Source organism: Bufo gargarizans, chromosome 9 (assembly GCF_014858855.1).
Source record: "Bufo gargarizans isolate SCDJY-AF-19 chromosome 9, ASM1485885v1, whole genome shotgun sequence".
NCBI lineage: Eukaryota > Metazoa > Chordata > Amphibia > Anura > Bufonidae > Bufo > Bufo gargarizans.
In genome coordinates, this window is record NC_058088.1 from 176159947 (window position 1) to 176186640 (window position 26694).

At 41.9% G+C, this 26694-nt stretch overlaps 1 protein-coding gene across 1 annotated transcript; it reads right to left on the bottom strand.

The window, feature by feature from the left end:
• Positions 1-3795: 3795 nt before the first annotated feature.
• LOC122919641 (ficolin-2-like) lies at positions 3796-22443 on the bottom strand. Its single transcript, XM_044268784.1, has 8 exons — positions 22285-22443; positions 21785-21898; positions 21421-21474; positions 20250-20288; positions 17362-17489; positions 17118-17247; positions 16318-16452; positions 3796-4545 (listed from the first exon to the last, which is right to left on the bottom strand). Exons 1-8 carry the CDS (start codon positions 22352-22354, stop codon positions 4298-4300), a joined length of 918 nt encoding a protein of 305 aa, XP_044124719.1. The 5' UTR covers positions 22355-22443; the 3' UTR covers positions 3796-4297.
• Positions 22444-26694: the final 4251 nt, after the last annotated feature.

Genomic DNA, 26694 nt, shown 5'->3' on the forward strand with positions numbered 1-26694 from the left:
CGGAGGAGGGGCCCTTGAGGGGGAGGTACTGTCATGGTCTTACCTTCTCACTGTTCTCCTTCGTTTGACATGTGCTGGCGGCCATCTTGGTTTCTGGGTTTCTTGTAGCCTCCCACCCTGCGGCTTCTCCTTCCCACTGGGAGGAGCTGGATGCCTAGCTCATATATATAGGAGGTCTGTGGATTCAGTTCCTTGCTTGGTCCTCCTGTGTTCACATGCTTCTAAGACTGCTGCTGCTTCTGGTTCCTGATCCTGGCCTCGTCTGACTACCCCGTTGGTTCCTGATCCTGGCTTCGTCTGACTACCCCGTTGGTTCCTGATCCTGGCTTCGTCTGACTACCCCGTTGGTTCCTGATCCTGGCTTCGTCTGACTACCCTTCTGGTTCCTGACCTCTGTCTACGCAAGACCCTGCTTCGGTTTAGCCATCCGTTTGGACTTTTGCTTACGGCTTGCTTTTCAATAAAGCCTTCTTATTTTCCACTTATCTCTTGTTGTACGTCTGGTTCATGGTTCCATGACAATATGCCCCTTTCAGGTCAATCTTAAAAAAACAGGTTGCCCCCCAGAACCTGGTTAAATAAATCCAGAAACAATGGGAGAGAGTATCTATTCTGGATTGTGATCTTATTTAATTTCCGGTGATCGATACAAGGACTAAGACCACCATCCTTCTTAATGAAGAAAAAACCCGCTCCCTCATAAGGTCTATGGGGGGATAGACCCTCCGGGGTAGGTGATTAGAACACATTATAATATTCCCTAATGACCGTGGGTAATATATCAGATTCTACTAAGACCCCAGCTTGTACCACAGATAAGCACGAGTCACACTTAGGTCCCCATTTCACCAACTCCCCCCTGGACCAATCAATAGTGGGGTTGTGTAATCGGAGCCAAGGCAACCCTAATACCACCTTGACCAGTAAGTACTCCAGGACTAAGAGGGAACATTTCTCAGAGTGGCACACCCCCACGGTTAAAGAAATCTCTGAGGTACATGACCTCACCATACTACCTACCAGGGGAGTGGCGTCAATAGCCATGACATGGATAGGTGTAGGAAGAGAAAAAATTGGAATACCCAGGCTAATGGCGTACTCAGAGTCAATAAAGCTGGCCGCTGAACCAGAGTTAATAAAGGCCTTACCCGGCCATTTATTAACCCCCAGAGATATTGTTATAGGTACCAAAAGCTTACATTTCGTAATATCAGGGTGTACCGGGTCTTTAGGTTGCTTTGCCTTGGGAGACTTAACGGAGAGGGCCTTCTTAGGACACTGGTTAAACCAATGGTCAGGATCTCAGCAGTAAAAACACACTCCACGTCTGTGGCGCAGATTCCCTTGAGTCATGCTGACCTGCATAGGTTCTTTGGTAGAGACCTCAGCGTTGTTTCTGGGATAGACCTCAGGCTGGACCACCACCTGAGGAGAGAACTTTTGTTCCTGTCGTCTCTCTCTAACCCGTCGGTCAAGTCGGACTACAAGAGTCATCATCTCCTCTAGAGTCTCTGGAAGCTAATAACTCACTAGAAGATCCTTTAAGTTATCAGACAGACCTGACCTGAACTGACTCTTAAGTGCTGGTTCATTCCATCCTGAGGGAACACACCACCTTCTGAATTGGGTGCAATACTCCTCCGCAGGTAGATCGCCCTGAACCAGAACCTTTAGAGCAATCTCAGCTACCAGTGTCCTGTCTGGTTAATCATACAGGGTACCCAGGGCCTGAAAAAATAACTCCACTGATGTTAAACAACTGGCGTCAGCAGGTAAAGAAAATGCCCAGTCCTGGGGATCACACTGTAACCGGGAAATGACAATGCCCACTCATTGACTCTCGGGGCCAGAGGATACGGGGAGCAAACGGAAAAAAAGTTTACAATTTTCTTTAAAGGAAAGAAACTTCTTCCGATCTCCAGAAAAGGGCTCAGGAAGCTTAATCTGGAGCTCTAAATGCGGACTGGAGGCCTGAGGGATGGAAGTACCTTGTCCTAGCTCACGTACACTACACACAGAGGGAAGGATAGTGACTACTGCGCTCCACCCTCACCTCTGACCCTGCCTATTTGCCTCGCAAGTCCTAATGACAGGGGACAACTAGACTGCAGTCCATAACTTAGGATACGTGCTGGGAAGACAGACAAGACAAATAACGGAACGTGAACGGACCGGGTCAATACCTAGAGAGCTACGCAGTACTAAGGAATGAGCAGAGAATAGTCAGGAAAAGCCAAGGTCAAATACCAGGAGAGAAACGAAGTACAACAGGAGTCCGCAAAGAATCGTCAGGTGGAAGCCGGGGTCAGGATACCAGGAGGGATGCGCAGTACAGGAGGAGCAGGCAAAGGATCGTCAGGGAACAGGATCAGGTGAGTATTCAGAAGTCCAACAATTAGCCAGGAACCTAGAATTAACAGGCAACCTGTGGCCAGCAGGCTGCCTGTATTTATAGTCGGGTCTGAGGGTCATGTGACGTGGCCAACATCACATGACCGACAAGTCGTGCACCGAGTGATCAGCTCGGCGCTCAAGGCAGACCTAGGAGCAGGGAGCCTCCTAGCTAGCAAAGCCGCCCTGGGAACGAGGCCAAACACAGATCCTCGCTCCCGAAGCTAAGCAGCAGGTCTCGGCTGATGGGAGACCGAGTGCGCATTTGGCGCCCAGTGAGACCTGGATCTTAATATTTTTATAATTACATCTAATTAGAAATTTAGTATAGCCGCTGTTTGTCATTTTCCTTTTTTCTCCGTCCACCTCACTAACATCTCTGAGATGGTCACACAAGCTCAGTTTCATTCTTCAGCTGCCATCAGCTGTATCTACTGTTAGAAGCTGTGACAGTTACATTGGACCTGCCTTCTGAGCTGTGATAGGTTGAGTGCTATTGTACAAAGGACATGGCATTGGAGGGGGGCTGTTTCAGTTTTTGCCTCAGGCAGCAGAAAGGCTAGGTGCACACCTGCTGCCACCATTATAGGGAGAGAGCTGCAGCTGAAAAGATACTCCAAATAACTCTAGCAGAGCAATGAATGGAGAGATCACTGGATCCATGTCAGGTACAGGGCTGGTTCTAGCTGTGTTAGAAAGAGATTCTCATGATGTCAGATTTTTTTATTTTTTTAACATCAATCATCGGATAACCCTTTTATCATGTCTTCTTCAGTGACTACAGGGTTGGACTGGCCCACTAGAGTACCAAAGAATCCTTTGGTGGGCCCATTCTCTCACTATAATGGAACCCTAATGGAACAGGGCACGTATGGGCCTGTAAACTCCGAAGGTGGGTCTTCACAATCATTTCCTCTGATGGGCCCAAGGGACTTCATTCCGACAAGGGACTACATACCATTATTGCAGTGGTGGACCTGCCTTCCTGCTCGGGCTTCAATGCCACATCTAGTGTCTTGAGATGCTCCCTTTGGTGGGTCGTGCTCCACCTTCTCAGATACTGAACCAGGCATAATTTATCGGTTTTGCCTGGCGTGTTGCTGACAAGCTATGAGTACATGTTCTGGATTTTAGGTGCAGATCCAGTGTAAATCCTCATCAAATCCGCTGATGTGTAGTGACGGCCTAATAATATGAGACAGTCGGAGTTTGGGGACATGGCGCTCTCCTTATGGGAAGCACTGACACATAAAAAATTACTATTATTATAAATTGAATTATAAATGGCACATGGTAGGTGAGGGAGGTTTCTCTGTATACAGTTGTGATTTATGAGGCCCATGATCCCATTTTGATCAATTGAAGTTTTTGAAACTCATATCAGTAAAGCAGTCAATTAAAATGTAGGAGTATAATAGATTTATTGATATATATACACATTTTATATATAGGATATCAGCATTAGAAATGATGGAATGTGGAGTAATCGGTGGTTAATTGGAGGCCCAGCATTGCTTTTTCACTTGGGCCCAGGATGCCTAAACTTTCCCAGTCCTACTTAGAGCCAAATCTATAGGGAGCTATTTACAAGGACTATCTATAGGAAGGGGAAGCTGGTGAGACATTTGCACTGGGTGCTGGGCCACCGCACATTGGTCAGGGTATTTAAATAAAGGCCTAGAGCAGAGAACTTAGTCTTCCCAGGTGAAGGAAAATCTAGCTACAACTATGACCAGGCAGCCAATACACTCAGCCTTCTCCAGCCAAACTGAACCCTTCACCCACCAGGCCCGTGCAGTCAGGGTCGGCCACACTGAGCTTTGGCATCCATCAATGCAGTTAGAAAATACAAGAATCTTTCAACAAATATTTGAAAATCCACAAATTGCTGGGACTGTTCCTCCATCTAAACAGGCCTAATCTTCATTTCTGCATGCTTGTACGAGTATTTATGCCCTCTGGCAGTATACCAGTTGATGCCATCTGCATTAGATGTGTGCACTCCTAGGTGGTAGAGTCCATTAAGGTTGGCACTGTGACACTTGCTATACCACCAGCCGCCTTTATACAGTAAGGAACAACTGCCCTCATAAGTGTCGTTGTCTTCATCTTTAGTGCTAAACTTCATGTTGTTTAGATCTCCCATAGAATCTCCTGCAAAATGACAGAGACATATCAAATATCAGAACGGTTTAAAGGAGTTGTCCGGGCTTTTTACTATTGATGACCGATCCTCACGATATGTCATCAATATCAGGGCGCTGCCTTCTCCTCTGTTTTCCTGCTCGCCGCAGGAATTGCAACGGTGAGCAGGTGTAATTGCAACTATGGTGTCCCTATTCACTTCTATGGGATGGCTCCCTCCTATCCACTTGAACAGACGGAACCATCCTATTGAATTGAACAGAGACGCCATAGTTGTAATTACAAATACTTAGAGAGGGCTCACCTGCTGCTCAGGCAATGAAAGGGTGCACCGACAAAAGGATTCACCCAATCCTTTAAAAAAATTTCAAGAACAGTTAAAAATAGTAGGGCACACCACCATCTGATGTCACACGGATATTTATTATATACTGCTTAGAACATATACCATAAAATACAATGAAATACAATAAAATTGCTAAAATACTAAAATATAGTCATCAATAAGGTTATTAAATTCGGTTAAACTGTAATCTTATAAGATAAGGGCTTCAACATAATGTCCTGTAGAATACAGTTTGATCCAATTTGGATAAAAGTCACTTATAGCTGTATAATTTAACGCTGAGGTAGTGCCGCAGGTAAAACGCTGCCCAATTTCAAGACTGATACCGGAGTGGTTTTACTCACTGTTTTAAATAGTGCCGGTTTCCATATCACTCGTGGCGTCCCACGTGCAGTGACAGTCTTTTATAGGCTGCGATAAATGAAGTATGAACTTGCGGGATCCTCGGTGATTGTAAATTAGCTGAGCCGTCTCAGAGGTCACCTGGAAGTATATGCTTTCTGCCTCGTTTATTCGCAGTGTGCAGGGTTAGCTTTCACCAGGAAATTGAAGACTCAGCATGAAGACGGATATTCAGTTTTTCTTCACAGCAAAATCACCGATCCCTTCTTTAAAGCGCTTGTAAATCTTCAAATCTGTATGTCATGGGATTCATTACCATACGCGTTTCGGAGGCTAAGGCTCCTTCTTCAGTGGTTAAGTTTCCCATGAGAATGGCATGTCTTTATATACCTATACAGGTGCAGGTTTAATTAATTGATTGGCTTGAGCCATTTTGTAGGAAGTGACGTTAATTCCTTTTTAAAGTCCATGATGACGAACTTTATATATATTTAAACATTTATTTCTAATTTAAAACATATTTAAAAGGCATATTAAATCAATATATCACTTAATGTTGCGTATATGTTATAAAATATAAAGAAATAAAAAATAAAAAATAAAAAATAAAAAATATAAATAAAAAATAAAAAATAAAAACATCAACTCTTAATTTAAAAATATAAAATACCACATTCTATATTATTCATGTCATGTGGAACAACAGTTTTCATAAGGTTCATGTTGTAGCTATTCTAAATATCACAAACAGAAACCAAAATAGAATATATCACCTGCCCTGCGATACATGTGCGGTTTTTTGGCGCGGTAATATTCACATTTCGTTTTCATTATATTTTTATTTTTATTTTATTTTATTTTCTGTTTGTGTCCATATCGTTACAGTTTAATTATACCCCGCAATTGCGTATTGATCACATAATTCTGTAAAAGGATAAAATTTATATAAAATACAAATAAAAATAAAACATATATAGTTTTCTATGTCCAAACTTTATACAACAAGGTTCGGAACGCGGGCACGGAGTAGGAAAACGTGGTGGGGAGAGTGCCCACCAGGGGGAGGCCCGGAAAATTTGTGATAACTCACAGGTCTCTCCCCGGTGAGAACTCCCCCCAACTCGAGCAAATCACAGGAACCCATATATTTCGATTTCTGCATTTAACCCCGCAGGGAGTAGAGTGTTAAAATCAAAGATATATCTTGATTCTATTCTTGACATTCTTTTTATATGATCTCCGCCTCTCCAATCTATTTCTACTTTTTCAAGGGCTGAGAAGGTAAGTCCCTTTGGATCTTGATTGTGCATAGTTTTAAAATGGTTTGACAGGGTATGTTTTTCATACCCCTTTTTTATGTTTGAAATATGTTCAGCTATACGGACTCTAAGTTGTCTCTTAGTCCTCCCCACATATTGTCTTTTACAAGGGCATTGCATAATATAAATAACACTGTTAGAATTACAGGTAAGGAACTCTTTAATTGTGTGTTCATGAGGATTTGTCATTGATTTTACGGTCAGTGTTTTCTTGGGAAATATGGTATTTTTACAACCCATACATTTACCGCACCGAAAGAAGCCTGTGGTATTTGTCCATTCCTGTATCGACAAACCTACTTTATTTTTGTTTCTTTTTGGAATTGTAGGTGCTACCATTAATGCTAAATTTGGTGCCTTAGTGAATGCAATTTGGGGAAATTGAGGAATTAAATGGCCTATCACCTTATCTTTGTTTATAAAGTGCCAATGCTTGTTTATTATATACTTCACTTTTTTATGATGGGTATTAAAAGGTAGTATTAGTCTCATATTTCCATCTTTCTGTTCCGTTTTAGTTTTTGTATCAAAGAAGGATTTTCGTTCTATTTGTCTGACTGTATTTATAGCTGTTTCTAGAATTTTCTCAGGATATTGTTTTACTAGAAATTGGTCTTTCAACCTTACAGCTTCTTCCTCAAAATCCTCCAATTTTGAACAATTCCTCCTAATTCGTCTAAACTGCCCTATTGGTATGTTTAGGAGCCATTGCGGTAGATGACAACTATTGTATAAGATATAACTGTTTTTTGAAGTTGGTTTACGGTATGTGTTACAAACCAGTTTGTTGTCTTCTATTTTAATTTGTAGGTCTAAAAATTCAACCTTCACCTGGCTGCTATTCCCTACAAACCGTAAATTACAGTCATTTTTATTTATATCTTTCAAAAAAACATCCAATGATTTTGAAAGATATAAATAAAAATGACTGTAATTTACGGTTTGTAGGGAATAGCAGCCAGGTGAAGGTTGAATTTTTAGACCTACAAATTAAAATAGAAGACAACAAACTGGTTTGTAACACATACCGTAAACCAACTTCAAAAAACAGTTATATCTTATACAATAGTTGTCATCTACCGCAATGGCTCCTAAACATACCAATAGGGCAGTTTAGACGAATTAGGAGGAATTGTTCAAAATTGGAGGATTTTGAGGAAGAAGCTGTAAGGTTGAAAGACCAATTTCTAGTAAAACAATATCCTGAGAAAATTCTAGAAACAGCTATAAATACAGTCAGACAAATAGAACGAAAATCCTTCTTTGATACAAAAACTAAAACGGAACAGAAAGATGGAAATATGAGACTAATACTACCTTTTAATACCCATCATAAAAAAGTGAAGTATATAATAAACAAGCATTGGCACTTTATAAACAAAGATAAGGTGATAGGCCATTTAATTCCTCAATTTCCCCAAATTGCATTCACTAAGGCACCAAATTTAGCATTAATGGTAGCACCTACAATTCCAAAAAGAAACAAAAATAAAGTAGGTTTGTCGATACAGGAATGGACAAATACCACAGGCTTCTTTCGGTGCGGTAAATGTATGGGTTGTAAAAATACCATATTTCCCAAGAAAACACTGACCGTAAAATCAATGACAAATCCTCATGAACACACAATTAAAGAGTTCCTTACCTGTAATTCTAACAGTGTTATTTATATTATGCAATGCCCTTGTAAAAGACAATATGTGGGGAGGACTAAGAGACAACTTAGAGTCCGTATAGCTGAACATATTTCAAACATAAAAAAGGGGTATGAAAAACATACCCTGTCAAACCATTTTAAAACTATGCACAATCAAGATCCAAAGGGACTTACCTTCTCAGCCCTTGAAAAAGTAGAAATAGATTGGAGAGGCGGAGATCATATAAAAAGAATGTCAAGAATAGAATCAAGATATATCTTTGATTTTAACACTCTACTCCCTGCGGGGTTAAATGCAGAAATCGAAATATATGGGTTCCTGTGATTTGCTCGAGTTGGGGGGAGTTCTCACCGGGGAGAGACCTGTGAGTTATCACAAATTTTCCGGGCCTCCCCCTGGTGGGCACTCTCCCCACCACGTTTTCCTACTCCGTGCCCGCGTTCCGAACCTTGTTGTATAAAGTTTGGACATAGAAAACTATATATGTTTTATTTTTATTTGTATTTTATATAAATTCTATCCTTTTACAGAATTATGTGATCAATACGCAATTGCGGGGTATAATTAAACTGTAACGATATGGACACAAACAGAAAATAAAATAAAATAAAAATAAAAATATAATGAAAACGAAATGTGAATATTACCGCGCCAAAAAACCGCACATGTATCGCAGGGCAGGTGATATATTCTATTTTGGTTTCTGTTTGTGATATTTAGAATAGCTACAACATGAACCTTATGAAAACTGTTGTTCCACATGACATGAATAATATAGAATGTGGTATTTTATATTTTTAAATTAAGAGTTGATGTTTTTATTTTTTATTTTTTATTTATATTTTTTATTTTTTATTTTTTATTTTTTATTTCTTTATATTTTATAACATATACGCAACATTAAGTGATATATTGATTTAATATGCCTTTTAAATATGTTTTAAATTAGAAATAAATGTTTAAATATATATAAAGTTCGTCATCATGGACTTTAAAAAGGAATTAACGTCACTTCCTACAAAATGGCTCAAGCCAATCAATTAATTAAACCTGCACCTGTATAGGTATATAAAGACATGCCATTCTCATGGGAAACTTAACCACTGAAGAAGGAGCCTTAGCCTCCGAAACGCGTATGGTAATGAATCCCATGACATACAGATTTGAAGATTTACAAGCGCTTTAAAGAAGGGATCGGTGATTTTGCTGTGAAGAAAAACTGAATATCCGTCTTCATGCTGAGTCTTCAATTTCCTGGTGAAAGCTAACCCTGCACACTGCGAATAAACGAGGCAGAAAGCATATACTTCCAGGTGACCTCTGAGACGGCTCAGCTAATTTACAATCACCGAGGATCCCGCAAGTTCATACTTCATTTATCGCAGCCTATAAAAGACTGTCACTGCACGTGGGACGCCACGAGTGATATGGAAACCGGCACTATTTAAAACAGTGAGTAAAACCACTCCGGTATCAGTCTTGAAATTGGGCAGCGTTTTACCTGCGGCACTACCTCAGCGTTAAATTATACAGCTATAAGTGACTTTTATCCAAATTGGATCAAACTGTATTCTACAGGACATTATGTTGAAGCCCTTATCTTATAAGATTACAGTTTAACCGAATTTAATAACCTTATTGATGACTATATTTTAGTATTTTAGCAATTTTATTGTATTTCATTGTATTTTATGGTATATGTTCTGAGCAGTATATAATAAATATCCGTGTGACATCAGATGGTGGTGTGCCCTACTATTTTTAACTATAGTTGTAATTACACTTGGTCACCGCTGTAATTGCTGCAGAGCCGGCCATATGAGCGCTGCCTTCTCCTCAAACAGCTTCCTTGCTGGTGTAGACTTAAAAAATGTTCTATGTCTAAAACAGGTGTACAAACTGATAAATGAGACCCTCTTCCCCGTCCACACCACGCACCCTTTTTTCAGACCTGCATGAGCGAGGAAAAGTCACAGATTCAACCACAAATGTGCGACAGATATAGAAAATACAGAAAACTGGCATACAGTATATCAGTTAGTAAATGACCCCCATGGTGTCCCCCTGCTAACCACCCCACCCCTAGCCAATCAGTGGTGTAACCTGCAATTGCTCAATTTACCTTCTGCATCACCACAGGGAAAGTGAAGCATTGCACAGTGCCCATCCAAATCAATGGGCTGTCTGTGTCTTGCAGGACAGGTCAGGTCCTCCAGAGTGAGAGACACTCTTTGTGATCGCTGCCTCTGGAGATGAAGATCCTGAACAGCGGATGTTCAGAATTCCTACTTTCTTTTTTAACCTCTTCCCGACCACCTCACGCAGGGATGCGTCCTGCGAGCGGTCGGTTTATTCCTCCTTGACGCATCTACACGTCATCTCGCGAGATCGCAAGGTAAACGAGTGGATCTCCAGCCTGCCAGCGGCGATCATTCGCTGGCAGGCTGTAGATGCGATTTTTTTTTAACCCTTGAAAGGTATATCAGACGCTGTTTTGTTAACAGCGTCTGATATACAGACGTGGACAAAATTGTTGGTACCCTTTGGTCAATGAAAGAAAAAGTCACAATGGTCACAGAAATAACTTTAATCTGACAAAAGTAATAATAAATTAAAATTCTATAAATGTTAACCAATGAAAGTCAGACATTGTTTTTCAACCATGCTTCAACAGAATTATGTAAAAAAATAAACTCATGAAACAGGCATGGACAAAAATGATGGTACCCCTAACTTAATATTTTGTTGTGCAACCTTTTGAGGCAATCACTGCAATCAAACGCTTCCTGTAACTGTCAATGAGACATCTGCACCTCTCAGCAGGTATTTTGGCCCACTCCTCATGAGCAAACTGCTCCAGTTGTGTCCGGTTTGAAGGGTGCCTTTTCCAGACTGCATGTTTCAGCTCCTTCCAAAGATGCTCAATAGGATTGAGGTCAGGGCTCATAGAAGGCCACTTTAGAATAGTCCAATTTTTTCCTCTTAGCCATTCTTGGGTGTTTTTAGCGGTGTGTTTTGGGTCATTGTCCTGTTGCAAGACCCATGACCTGCGACTGAGACCAAGCTTTCTGACACTGGCTAGTACATTTCTCTCTAGAATTCCTTGATAGTCTTGAGATTTCATTGTACCCTGCACAGATTCAAGACACCCTGTGCCAGACGCAGCAAAGCAGCCCCAGAACATAACAGAGCCTCCTCCATGTTTCACAGTAGGGACAGTGTTCTTTTCTTGATATGCTTCATTTTTTCGTCTGTGAACATACAGCTGATGTGCCTTGGCAAAAACTTCGATTTTTGTCTCATCTGTCCACAGGACATTCTCCCAGAAGCTTTGTGGCTTGTCAACATGTAGTTTGGCATATTCCAGTCTTGCTTTTTTATGATTCGTTTTCAACAATGGTGTCCTCCTTGGTCGTCTCCCATGTAGTCCACTTTGGCTCAAACAACGACGGATGGTGCGATCTGACACTGATGTTCCTTGAGCATGAAGTTCACCTTGAATCTCTTTAGAAGTCTTTCTAGGCTCTTTTGTTACCATTCGGATTATCCGTCTCTTAGATTTGTCATCAATTTTCCTCCTGCGGCCACGTCCAGGGAGGTTGGCTACAGTCCCATGGATCTTAAACTTATGAATAATATGTGCAACTGTACTCACAGGAACATCTAGTTGCTTGGAGATGGTCTTATAGCCTTTACCTTTAACATGCTTGTCTATAATTTTCTTTCTGATCTCTTGAGACAGCTCTTTCCTTTGCTTCCTCTGGTCCATGTCGAGTGTGGTACACACCATATCACCAAACAACACAGTGATTACCTGGAGCCATATATATAGGCCCAATGGCTGATTACAAGGTTGTAGACACCTGTGATGCTAATTAGTGGACACACCTTGAATTAACATGTCCCTTTGGTCACATTATGTTCTGTGTTTTCTAGGGGTACCATCATTTTTGTCCATGCCTGTTTCATGAGTTTATTTTTTTACATAATTCTGTTGAAGCATGGTTGAAAAACAATGTCTGACTTTCATTGGTTAACATTTATAGAATTTTAATTTATTATTACTTTTGTCAGATTAAAGTTATTTCTGTGACCATTGTGACTTTTTCTTTCATTGACCAAAGGGTACCAACAATTTTGTCCACGTCTGTACCTGCTACCTGGTCCTCTGGTCCCTTTTGCTTGGATCGACCACCAGAGGACACAGGCAGCTCTGTAAGTAGCACCAAGCACCACTACACTACACCCCCCCGTCACTTATTAACCCCTGATCACCCCTCTGTCATTGATCACCCCCCCTGTAAGGCTCCATTCAGACGTCCGTATGTGTTTTGCGGATCCACGGATCCGCAGATCCACAAAACACGGACACCGCAGATCTGCAAAACACGGACACCGGCAATGTGCTTTCCGCATTTTGCGGATCGGCACATTGCCAGAACTATATAGAAAATGCCTTTTCTTGTCCGCAATTGCGGACAAGAATAGGACATGTTCTATAGGCTCTACAAAAACTCAGTTTTCGCCCGATCAGGCCTGATCTTGTGCGCACACTCGCATTCAGTCCGCTCCACCGCAGTAATATTTTTTTTATGATCACTGCAAAAACACAGTAAAATCGCTGCGGCGCTATAAAGATCACTTTTGAGGGGCATGGCGAGTTCATTGAAGATTTTGTTTTGGCACAAGTTAGCGGAAATTGTAAGAAAAAAAATTATAAAATCTCATATTCCACTAACTTGTGACAAAAAATAAAATCTCACATGAACTCACCATACCCCTCACGGAATCCAAATGCGTAAACATTTTTAGACATTTATATTCCAGACTTCTTCTCACACTTTAGGGCCTCTAAAATGCCATGGCAGCATAAATACCCCACAAGTGACCCCATTTTGGAAAGAAGACACCCCAAGGTATTCCGTGAGGGGCATGACGAGTTCCTAGAATATTTTTTTTTTGGCACAAGTTAGCGGAAAATGATTTTATTTTATTTTTTTCTCTTACAAAATAATTTTCCGCTAACTTGTGCCCAAAAAAAAATATTCTAGGAACTCGCCATGCCCCTCACGGAATACCTTGCGGTGTCTTCTTTCCAAAATGGGGTCACATGTGGGGTATTTATACTGCCCTGGCATTTTAGGGGCCCTAAAGCGTGAGAAGAAGTCTGGAATCCAAATGCCTAAAAATGCCCTCCAATCTCCTCGCCGTATGCCACCTGAGATTAAGCCTAATAGATACAATCATTACATGATTGCTACCCCTGACCTTATGTTTTTTTTTTTTGTGTATTTTGTCTCTGTCTCTATGTCTCTTATTTTAATTGTTTCGATTGATTATTTGACTGGACAATTTGGCCTTTATTTTGTGCACGATGTGCTCCGTACTTTACTATTATGTAAAACCTCAATAAATACTTTTAAAACGTAAAAATGCGCTCTTAAAAGGTGCTCATTCGAATTTGGGCCCCTTTGCGCACCTAGGCTGCAAAAAAGTGTCACACATGTGGTATCGCCGTACTCAGGAGAAGTTGGGCAATGTGTTTTGTGGTGTATTTTTACATATACCCATGCTAAATATCTCTGTAAAATGACAACTTTGTATAAACAAATGGGAAAAGTTGTCATTTACAGAGATATTTTTCTCACCCAGCATGGGTATGCGTAAAAATACACCCCAGAACACATTTCCCTACTTCTCCTGAGTACGGCAATACCACATGTGTGACACTTTTTTGCAGCCTAGCTGCGCAAAGGGGCCCAAATTCCAAAGAGTATCTTTACGATTTCACAGGGCATTTTTTACGCATTTGGATTCCAAACTACTTCTCACGCTTTAGGACCCCTAAAATGCCAGGGCAGTATAAATACCCCACAAGTGACCCCATTTTGGAAAGAAGACACCCCAAGGTATTCTGTGAGGGGTATGGTGAGTTCATGTAAAATTTTGTTTTTTGTCACAAGTTAGTGGAATATGAGACTTTGTGACAAAAAATAAAAACTTCAATGAGCTCACTAAACTCACTATGCCCATCAGCGAATACCTTAGGGGTCATTTGTGGGGTGTTTCTACTGTCTGGGCATTGTAGAACCCCAGGAAACATGACAGGTGCTCAGAAAGTCAAAGTGCGTAAATTCAAATTTTTGCACCATAGTTTGTAAACGCTATAACTTTTACCCAAACCAATAAATATACACTTATTGCATTTTTTTATCAAAGACATGTAGAACAATAAATTTAGAGAAAAATGTATATATAAATGTAGTTTTATTTGAAAAATGTTACAACAGAATGTGAAAAATTTAATTTTTTTGCAAAAATTTAGGTCAATTTCGATTAATATCAAAAAAAGTAAAAATGTCAGCAGCAATGAAATACCACCAAATGAAAGCTCTATAGTTTCCCAGTACACATATTATACAGTGCCTTGCAAAAGTATTCACCCCCCTTGACTTTTTCGTGTTTTGTTACATTACAGCCTTAAGTTCAATGTTTTGTTAATCTGAATTTTATGTGATGGATCAGAACACAATAGTCTAAGTTGGTGAAGTGAAATGAGAAAAATATATAAATAAAACTATTGTTTAGAAATAGAAAACAGAAAATTGTCATGTGTGTATGTATTCACCCCCTTTGTTAGGAAGCCCATAAAAGGTTCTGGTGCAACCAATTACCTTCAGAAGTCACCTAATTAGTCAAACGATGTCCACCTGTGTGCAATCTAAGTGTTACATGATCTGTCATTACGTATGCATACCTTTTTTGAAAGGCCCCAGAGGCTTCAACACCTAAGCAAGAGGCATCACTAACCAAACTGCCATGAAGACCAAGGAACTCTCCAAACAAGTAAGGGACAATATTGTTGAGAAGTACAAGTCAGGGTTAGGTTATAAAAAAAAAATCATGGACCGGGCAAGAAGGGCATTAATCAGAGAAGCACCACAGAGACCTAAGGTAACCCTGGAGGAACTGCAGAGTTCCACAGCAGAGACTGGAGTATCTGTACATAGGACGACAATAAGCCGTACGCTCCATAGAGTTGGGCTTTATGGCAGGGTGGCCAGAAGAAAGCCATTACTTTCAGCTAAAACCAAAAAGGCACGTTCTGAAAAAGTGAAAAGGCATGTGAGAGACTCCCAAAATGTATAGAGGAAGGTGCTTTGGTCTGATGAGACTAAAATTGAACTTTTCGGCCATCAAAGAAAACGCTATGTCTGGCGCAAACCTAGAACCTTACATCAAAGAACACCATCCCCACAATGAAACATGGTGGTGGCAGCATCATGCTGGAGGGATGGGACTGGGAAACTGGTCAGAGTGGAGGGAAAGATGGATGGTGCTAAATACAGGGATATTCTTGAGCAGAACCTGCACCACTCTGCGCGTGATTTGAGGCTAGGACGGAGGCTCACCTTCCAGCAGGACAATGACCCCAAACACACGGCTAAAGCAATACTTGACTGGTTTAAGGGAAACATGTAAATGTGTTGGAATGGCCTAGTCAAAGCCCAGATCTCAATCCAATAGAAAATCTGTGGTCCGACTTAATGATTGCTGTTCACAAGCGCAAACATCCAACTTGACGATGCTGGAGCAGTTCTGCAAGGAGGAATGGGTAAAAATCCCAGTGGTAAGATGTGGCGAGCTCATAGAGACTTATCCAAAGCAACTTGGAGCTGTGATTGCCGCAAAAGGGGCTCTACAAAGTATTGACTTTAGGGGGGTGAATATTTATGCACATTGACTTTTTCTGTTATTTTGTCCTATTTGTTGTTTGCTTCACAATAAAAAAATTAAAAAATACATCTTCAAAGTTGTGGATGTGTTCTGTAAATTAAATTATGCAAATCCTCAAACAATTCATGTTAATTCCAGATTGTGAGGCACCAAAACATAAAAAAAGTCAAGGGGGGCGAATACTTTTTCAAGGCACTGTACATAGCTAACATATCAATACACACTGTTTGGTGTATTCATATTCCTATACAACCTTTGGGGGGTCAGCCAGGGCCACCTGTAGAGCTACTGCTCCCATTCAGCCAGCGTATTAGAGGTTATTTTTATATGGAGTTAAACAAACCTCTATGAAGGACATTTTGGCCAAATTGCCTCTCACCTGCAGTTCCTTCCTGATAGGCTCCAATTATTAATTTGTATTTCTCTGATTCATCCAATACTTTGAAGCTTGCATACTTGGCGTACACAATTTTGCCTTCAAAATCTTGTAGATCAACACGTAATTCCCATTTTCCTGGAGATAGATGAGAACAGAAGCTTTAGAAGCTGGAAACTAACATAGCTACAAAAAGAAGGCTTGAAGAGCCTTTCCCAAACTGAACTCATTCCAACAACATAATGGAGACCATACCACACTTTAGTCTCAGAGTAAACAATTCTATGCAAACCTAACTGCAGCACAGATCTTATAGGACATCTTCAGAGAGATGGAGCCCTATGTTCAAGCCAGGGCCTTTGTTAAATACCTGGTCTTATGACCAGAACTGACCTGAAAAGCACATATCATGCCTGGAAGTGAGAAGGTCGGGATAGAGATAACTGTTGACAAGCATTAGGCCAATAGCTATCTTATGTGTATGGACCACTTCAATTCTACATAGCCATTATGTGTGGTCTAGAAAAGATGGTAGGGATCTCCAGGACAAGGATGTGGATCTGTAAGTCCAACTTTGGGTAAATGCAGTAACCAAAACTCTATCCTAATCTAGTTTCATAAACCAGAGATGATGAGCAGTGCCCTCAAATAATGGAGCTCTAGGTCAGCTGGTCCATAACAAGCCAGCGACTACTGCTTATAGACCCTTCAACCTTGGATACACAGTATTGGGTCCAGCAGCGAGCAGAAAAAATAATAAAATTTTATAATAAAAAAAAAGTAATCTACAGGTTTCTCATTACCTGTTAAAGTTATTTGATGAATATTTTCATTCCCCAGCCAAAACTCACTTAGCCGACTGCCAAAGCCTTTCTTATAAGCATCCCAAGTGCGGAAGAAGTCTACTGACCCATCCCAACGTCTCTGTATTACCTAAAGGCAAGAGAAGATCAGATTCAATAGGAGAGGATATGGTCGCAATGGATCCACATTTTCCAAATAAATTACCTCCTTGCAACTTCCTGTTCACATATTGTATATACTTACAATCCATCCTCCGTCATCTGTGTCCATATCACACAGGACTTTCAGGGGCTGGCTGCCATCTGGGTATATGGTGTACCAGTCACTGAGGACTGCCCCCTGATATCGTATTTCTTTGCAGTTCCTGGCAGCTAGGAGACATATAGAAAAATGATTTTACCTAATTTTGATTTAATAGGATAGGGTTCTCCATTTAGGATTGTCACCTATCATGAGGAGCAGAAAGCAGCTATAAAGAGCATCTTTCATTTCAGAAGACCCTACATTTCTGAGCACACAGACAGACCATTGAGTTACATAGTAAAATAGTTTATAAGGCCGAAAAAATACATCTGTCCATCCAGTTCAGCCTGTTATCCTGCAGGTTGATCCAGAGGAAGGCAAAAAAAACTTGTGAGGTAGAAGCCAATTTCCCTCACTTTAGGGGAAAAAATTCCTTCCCAAACCATCTCAATAGAAACTGTGTAATACTTGATCTCCCCTGTGGTGCTGTTTTAGGGGAACTAAACACTTGCTCCCAGGTCCCCTTACAAATCACAACTGATCACATTGGGTCCTGGCAGCAGAAGATCTTGTGGTCAACTTATTGTCAGGGGACCCTTGGTAGAGCAGAGATTCAGTTCTCACTGAGGATCCATTTACACGGGCAGATAATCAGCCATAACGAATGTACAGACGTGGACAAAATTGTTGGTACCCTTTGGTCAATGAAAGAAAAAGTCACAATGGTCACAGAAATAACTTTAATCTGACAAAAGTAATAATAAATTAAAATTCTATAAATGTTAACCAATGAAAGTCAGACATTGTTTTTCAACCATGCTTCAACAGAATTATGTAAAAAAATAAACTCATGAAACAGGCATGGACAAAAATGATGGTACCCCTAACTTAATATTTTGTTGCGCAACCTTTTGAGGCAATCACTGCAATCAAACGCTTCCTGTAACTGTCAATGAGACATCTGCACCTCTCAGCAGGTATTTTGGCCCACTCCTCATGAGCAAACTGCTCCAGTTGTGTCCGGTTTGAAGGGTGCCTTTTCCAGACTGCATGTTTCAGCTCCTTCCAAAGATGCTCAATAGGATTGAGGTCAGGGCTCATAGAAGGCCACTTTAGAATAGTCCAATTTTTTCCTCTTAGCCATTCTTGGGTGTTTTTAGCGGTGTGTTTTGGGTCATTGTCCTGTTGCAAGACCCATGACCTGCGACTGAGACCAAGCTTTCTGACACTGGCTAGTACATTTCTCTCTAGAATTCCTTGATAGTCTTGAGATTTCATTGTACCCTGCACAGATTCAAGACACCCTGTGCCAGACGCAGCAAAGCAGCCCCAGAACATAACAGAGCCTCCTCCATGTTTCACAGTAGGGACAGTGTTCTTTTCTTGATATGCTTCATTTTTTCGTCTGTGAACATACAGCTGATGTGCCTTGGCAAAAACTTCGATTTTTGTCTCATCTGTCCACAGGACATTCTCCCAGAAGCTTTGTGGCTTGTCAACATGTAGTTTGGCATATTCCAGTCTTGCTTTTTTATGATTCGTTTTCAACAATGGTGTCCTCCTTGGTCGTCTCCCATGTAGTCCACTTTGGCTCAAACAACGACGGATGGTGCGATCTGACACTGATGTTCCTTGAGCATGAAGTTCACCTTGAATCTCTTTAGAAGTCTTTCTAGGCTCTTTTGTTACCATTCGGATTATCCGTCTCTTAGATTTGTCATCAATTTTCCTCCTGCGGCCACGTCCAGGGAGGTTGGCTACAGTCCCATGGATCTTAAACTTATGAATAATATGTGCAACTGTACTCACAGGAACATCTAGTTGCTTGGAGATGGTCTTATAGCCTTTACCTTTAACATGCTTGTCTATAATTTTCTTTCTGATCTCTTGAGACAGCTCTTTCCTTTGCTTCCTCTGGTCCATGTCGAGTGTGGTACACACCATATCACCAAACAACACAGTGATTACCTGGAGCCATATATATAGGCCCAATGGCTGATTACAAGGTTGTAGACACCTGTGATGCTAATTAGTGGACACACCTTGAATTAACATGTCCCTTTGGTCACATTATGTTCTGTGTTTTCTAGGGGTACCATCATTTTTGTCCATGCCTGTTTCATGAGTTTATTTTTTTACATAATTCTGTTGAAGCATGGTTGAAAAACAATGTCTGACTTTCATTGGTTAACATTTATAGAATTTTAATTTATTATTACTTTTGTCAGATTAAAGTTATTTCTGTGACCATTGTGACTTTTTCTTTCATTGACCAAAGGGTACCAACAATTTTGTCCACGTCTGTAGATACTATATAGTAACAGTCCCTTTACATGGGCTAAGAATCCGCTCATTAGTGATTATCTGGTGGTGAAAAGGTGCTGCCGATTACCCAATGAATGAGCGAAATGCTCGTTCTTCGGGTAATTGGATCATTTGTGCAGGCATCTAAATCATTGTTTGCCAGCAACAAATTCTGTTGTCTAAATACTGTGGAGGAGATCCCTGCATGCAAATGCAGCAATCTCCTCCACTGATGATCAGGCGATTGCCGGAAAGGAAGGTTTCCTTCCTGACAATCGCCTGCTGAATTGTCCCATCTAATGGGACCATAAGTCGCTTATTTTTTTCAATTTGTATATGAGGATGGTTGTAGGTCCTCACATGGTTTGCATATCTGTCAGCAGCACTTCTCCTGCTTTAACTGAGGGGATATGCTGGTGACTAGCCATAATTTCTATGTTCACATAAAAGATGTAATCAACAATAAATTAGCGCTGTCTCGTTTGTTGATAATTGATGGACGTGCTTACACAGGGCCATGATAGGGAACGATCACTTGGACGATCCTTTCCCCGTGTAATGGGATCTTTAGACACCTAACTTACCATACACTGGCTCAGTTGCCCCTCTTTCTCCTTTCTCTCCTATAAGGAAAAGATATATATAAATGTAAAGGAGTATTATTAGAGCAGTTGTCCTTCCATATCCCTCCTCAGCGCTCAAGTAGATGGTAGAACGTACAATCCGACTTCACCAAAAATGCCCATGGTTTGAAAGATCTAAAAATGCAGGCTAGAAAGAAAGATTTTTACATCCTGATATTTTTTGGTCTGCTATAAGAGTGCCCATGGAATCTCCACCAACTATATCAGAACTTGGGCTCATCATTGTATCAGAGCCTGGGTTCAGCAAAGGATCTTCTGACCCTCTGGTTGTGGGGCCAGGCCAACCATGTCAAAGTGGACAATAAATCCATAAAACATGATCAGTTCTGACTGATGGAAATCAGTCTCCAATATTCCACACTGTAGGGCACCAGGAAGCTGAGATATATGGAGCTGTTTGGTGGAGTTCTTATAGTGCAGAGCTGTATAAAGGCCTTTCTACACAGGACAATAATCATGTGAAAGAACCCGAACCTTCATTCACGATCATTGGCTATCATGTGAACATCCCTCTTCTATCAGCTAAGAAATGAGCATCTTACATCTTCTATGAGGGCACAAAAATTGTCACAGCACCAAACAGCTAGCAGTATCTCAGCTTCCTGGAACCTTCTTAAAAAGGTGACATGTATCTTGGAATGCAACGGCCGATGGTAAAGATGGCCAGAGACGTTAGATAAATGTCAACCAATGCTTGCTGATTTTGTCAACCATGTAACATGTATGGTTCTCAATTCTCCCACGCCAGCAGATGTTATGGGAGATGAGGATCAAGCAGATGAAATCAATCTTTTGTTCTCAAGGAGATAAGGCATCACCAGATCTGTCTGGCAGCAACTTACCCCCTCTCCCCATTCACTACACATGCAGAACTGGCCAAGCTGAGCAGGAATGTTTATGAGGGGAACATGGAGATATGTTTTCTGACAGCTATCTCATAGGTATGGCCAGCCTTAGGCAAAGTCTCAGGAGCCATGGCTCAGTAAGTCCTTAAAAGTGAAAGGCACCAGAAAGATGACACCCTTGCCATGCTTTCAGTTAGCGAAAGAATACAGATTTATCTGAACTTCACATTGTAATATATTATTATGTGTTAAAGTTCTTTACTAACCTTTTTCTCCTGGAGGTCCAACTGTTCCTGGTTCCCCCACAGATCCTGTTTGCCCTGGAAAAAAATAGCAATACAATAGACTTACATGCAGCGTGGTACATAGACAATGGGAACCCCACAGCAAAGGTAAATAGTAGGCTGCTTGACACCACCACATCCCTGTGCCAGACCTCACCATCCATCACAACGGGTTCAAAACCAAACTCGAGCCCCATAGCAGCTGCATGAACTACCCCTATAGTATGTGTGCCCACTTATTGTAAATTCATAGATTTATGAACGTGGAGGGACATTTTCTAAGATGAAACATATGGTGATATTCTATAGTTCCATAAACATCATTAGTTATTATCTTTGTACCAACCTTTTTCTCCCGGTGCCCCAACATCTCCTTTTTGACCTGGAAGCCCAGGATGACCAGGGCAGCCTCGAAGAATCGACAATTTGTCAGTGTCCCCAATCCCTAAAACTTTCACTTCTGCCATAAAAAAAATTACACACATATAACGGACAGCTAAAATATTACAAGCATGTAACAGACACACAAATGGAAATGAAATGAAGACCAAAGGAACAAATACAAGATACATTCATACACAGTATAAGTTCATTTACTGATATTGTGCTGGTTTCTGCCTCATATTAATATATGACGTGTGGTTAAGGCTGTGTTCACACAATGCGAATGCATTGCTTTTCTCTTTTGTTCATATTTTTTAAACATTGCTGTAAAATGGCTGTGGTATCATAAATCTGTGCTACTGTTGTCTTAATTTTCACAGAATCATAGCAAAAATCACAATGCAATTATAACCTGTGAACACAGCCTAAAGAGTAATGATCAGTTGCTCATGAAGTACTCACCCGGACATGACTGATCACTGCTACAGAGCCCGGACACCATTCCCAGTAGTAGTAGTACTGGCACACGCATGATGGCCTCAAGAAGTTTACACCGGTCTTCCAGAAGCAACAAGTACTTTCAAAATAAAGTTATAGCCAAGACCCTTCTCTTTTATATATGTCATCTGTCCCCTCCCCCCACTGCTTGTCACATTGGAGCTGTACTTTCCCAACTATGTTCTTATGAAATATTTCCCAACAGGCTTAATGACTTAATGGTCCTCAACTGTTTACTTTACAAACTTAACTCATTACCTCCAATGATGTGAAGTTAAGTAGAAATTCCTGATCATATACAGGGTACGTCCAGCCAAAGCCTTCTTATGACATGTTTCCACAACTTTGCAGAAGATGCATTTTGAGTAGACTGTCCCTTTAAACTAGTTGTCCTGTTAAAATGGTACATTTCTCAAACCAGCACCTGGATCTTAATATTTTTATAATGACATCTAATTAGAAATTTAGTATAGCTGCTGTTTGTCATTTTCCTTTTTTCTCCGTCCTCCTCACTAACATCTCTGAGGTGGTCACACATGCTCAGTTCCATCCTTCAGCTTCCATCAGCTGTATCTCAGTGGTGTATCTTGGTTTTGTGCTGCCCTAGGCGAGACTAAACTCGGGCACTCCCTAATATAAATTTGACCCACCCCTTCCTGTCAAGGCCAACCCCCTTTCTCTTTAAACCCCACCCCTTCCTATGTGCCATCCACAGATCCCCCTCCCCTAAACAGTGCCATCCACAGATCCCCCTCCCCTAAACAGTGCCATCCACAGATCCCCCTCCCCTAAACAGTGTCATCCACAGATCCCCCTCCCCTAATCAGTGCCATCCACAGATCCCCCTCCCCTAAACAGTGCCATCCACAGATCCCTCTCCCCTAAACAGTGCCATCCACAGATCCCTCTCCCCTAAACAGTGCCATCCACAGATCCCCCTCCCCTAAACAGTGCCATCCACAGATCCCCTCCCCTAAACAGTGCCATCCACAGATCCCCCTCCCCTAAACAGTGCCATCCACAGATCCTCTCCCCTAAATAGTGCCATCCACAGATCCCCCTCCCCTAAACAGTGCCATCCACAGACCCCCTCCCCTAAACAGTGCCATACACAGATCCCCTCCCCTAAACAGTGCCATCCACAGATCCCCCTCCCCTAAACAGTGCCATCCACAGATCCCCCTCCCCTAAACAGTGCCATCCACAGATCCCTCTCCTCTAAACAGTGCCATCCACAGATCCCCCTCCCCTAAACAGTGGTGCCATCCACAGATCCCCCTCCCCTAAACAGTGCCATCCACAGATCCCCTCCCCTAAACAGTGCCATCCACAGATCCCCCTCCCCTAAACAGTGCCATCCACAGATCCCTCTCCTCTAAACAGTGCCATCCACAGATCACCCTCCCCTAAACAGTGGTGCCATCCACAGATCCCCCTCCCCTAAACAGTGCCATCCACAGATCCCCCTTCCCTAAACAGTGCCATCCACAGATCCCCCTCCCCTAAACAGTGCCATCCACAGATCCCCTCCCCTAAACAGTGCCATCCACAGATCCCTCTCCTCTAAACAGTGCCATCCACAGATCCCCCTCCCCTAAACAGTGGTGCCATCCACAGATCCCCCTCCCCTAAACAGTGCCATCCACAGATCCCCCTCCCCTAAACAGTGCCATCCTCAGATCCCCCTCCCCTAAACAGTGCCATCCACAGATCCCCCTCCCCTAAACAGTGCCATCCACAGATTTCCCTCCCCTAAACAGTAACATCCACAGATCCCCCTCCCCGACGCTCACAGCAGTACATTTATAAACTAATCAGTAACTTTAACTTTAATCATTGCTGATCTCTTTACTTGGATACCTTACTCTGTCTTAGCTCCGGTAACACCAGGCAGTGCGGGCGGGCGGCGCTCACTCACTGACGTCACGTGCCTGCTCCTCCCACTAGGCGGCGCAGGCGCGTGACGTCAGTGAGTGAGCGCTGCCCGCCCGCACTGCCTGCTGTTACCGAAACTAAGACAGAGTAAGGTATACAAGTAAAGAGATCAGCAATGATTAAAGTTAAAGTTACTGATTAGTTTATAAATGTACTCCTGTGAGTGGCGTGGCCCTGTATATTCTAACCCCCAGGCAAGCGTCCCTGTCACCATGGGAACGCCTGGGGGTTAGAATATACCATCGGATCTTCTGAGTATACCGGCTTATAAGACGGATGGGACAAGGGGCAAACAAGGCATTTTGCCGCCCCATTGGCAAGTGCCGCCCTAGGCAAATGCCTTGTTTGCCTCGTGATAGATACGCCACTGCTGTATCTACTGTTAGAAGCTGTGACAGTTACATTGCATATACCTTCTGAGCTGTGATAGGTTGAGTGCTATTGCACAAAGGACATGCCTCCGTCAGGGGTGCACCACCAATGAGGCCAGGTGAGGCCTCAGGCAGCACCAGGTAGGGGCAAAAGGGGGGCAGCGGAAGGGCCATGGGCAATGAGCGCATTTATTGTAACAAAGGGGTTAAGTTAAGAAATTGGCATTAGAGGGGGGCTGTTTCAGTTTTTGTGCACCCCTGCTGCCACCGTTATAGGGAGAGAGCTTCAACTGAAAAGATACTTCAAATAACTCTAGCAGAGCAATGAATGGAGAGATCACTGGATTCATGTCAGGTACAGGGCTGGTTCTAGCTGTGTTAGAAAGAGATTCTCATGATATTCTTATTTTTTTTATTTTTTTAACATTAATCATGGGATAGCCCTTTTAGCATGTCTTCTTTAGTGACTACAAGTTCGGACTAGCCCACTAGAGTATCAGAGGATCCTTTGATGGGCCCATTCTCTCACTATAATGGACCCCTAATAAAAATGTAAACTCCGAAGGTGTGTCTTCACAATCATTTCCTCTGATGGGCACAAGGGACTTCATTCCGGCAAGAGAACTACATGCCATTATAGCTGTGGTGGACCTGCCTTCCTGCTTGGGCTTCAATGCCACATCCTGTGTCTTGAGATGCTCCCGTTGGTGGGTCGTGCTCCACCCTCTCAGATACTGAACCAGGCATCATTTATCGGTTTTGCCTGGGGTGTTGCTGACAAGCTATGAGTACATGTTCTGGATTTTAGGTGCAGATCCAGTGTAAATCCTCATCAAATCCGCTGATGTGTAGTGACGGCCTAATAATATGTGACAGTAGGAGTTTGGGGACACGGCGCTCTCCTTATGGGAAGCACTGACACATAAGAAATTACTATTATTATAAATTGAATTATAATTGGCACATGGTAGGTGAGGGAGGTTTCTCTGTAGACAGTTGTGATATGTGAGGCCCATGATCCCATTTTAATCATTTGAAGTTTTTGAAACTCATATCAGTAAAGCAGTCAATGAAAATGTAGGAGTATAATAGATTTATTGATATATATATATATATATATATATATATATATACACATTTTATATATAGGATATCAGCATTAGAAATTGTGGCATGTGGAGTAATCGGTGGTTAATTGGAGGCCCAGCATTGCTTTTGCACTTGGGCCCAGGATGCCCTAACTTTCCTAGTTCTACCTAGAACCAAATCTATAGGGAGCTATTTACAAGGATAAGCTATAGGAAGGGTAAGAAGGTAAGACATTTGCACTGGGTGCTGGGCCACCGCACATTGGTCAGGGTATAAAGGCCTAGAGCTGAGAACTTAGTCTTCCCAGGTGAAGGAAAATCTAGCTACAACTATGACCAGGCAGCCAATACACTGCCTTCTCCAGCCAAACTGAACCTTCACCCACCAGGCCTGTGCAGTCCGGGTCACCCACACTGAGCTTTGGCATCCATCAATGCAGTTAGAAAATACAAGAATCTTTGAACAAATATTTGAAAATCCTTAAATTGCTGGAATCCATCAATATCAGGGTGCTGCCTTCTCCTCTGTTTTTCCTGCTCGCCACAGCAATTGCTACGGTAAGCAGGTGTAATTGCAACTATGGTGTCCTCATTCACTTCTATGGGAATGCTCCCTCCTATCCACTTGAACAGATGGAACCATCCCATTGAAGTGAACGGAGACGCCTTAGTTGTAATCACACTTGCTCACCGCTGCAATTACTGCGGTGAATAGGTAAGCAGAGCCGGCCATATGAGTGCTGCCTTCTCCTCAAACAGCTTCCTTGCTGGTGTAGACTTAGAACATTTTCTATGTCTAAAACAGGTGTACAAACTGATAAATGAGACCCTCTTCCCCGTCCACACCACGTACCTTTTTCCGACCTGCGTGAGCGAGGAAAAGTCACAGATTCAGCCGCAAATGTGCGACAGATATATGCCAGAAAACTGGCATACAGTATATCAGTTAGTAAATGACCTCCATAGTGTCCCCCTGCTAA

Excerpts from the sequence above, each read along its gene's own strand:
- LOC122919641 (XM_044268784.1), bottom strand. The coding sequence starts at position 22,354 with ATGCGTGTGCCAGTACTACTACTACTGGGAATGGTGTCCGGGCTCTGT. Across the intron at positions 21,899-22,284 it reads CAGTGATCAGTCATGTCCGG|AAGTGAAAGTTTTAGGGATT; the intron begins GTGAGTACTTCA and ends TTTTTATGGCAG. Across the intron at positions 17,490-20,249 it reads GGCAACTGAGCCAGTGTATG|CTGCCAGGAACTGCAAAGAA; the intron begins GTAAGTTAGGTG and ends TATGTCTCCTAG.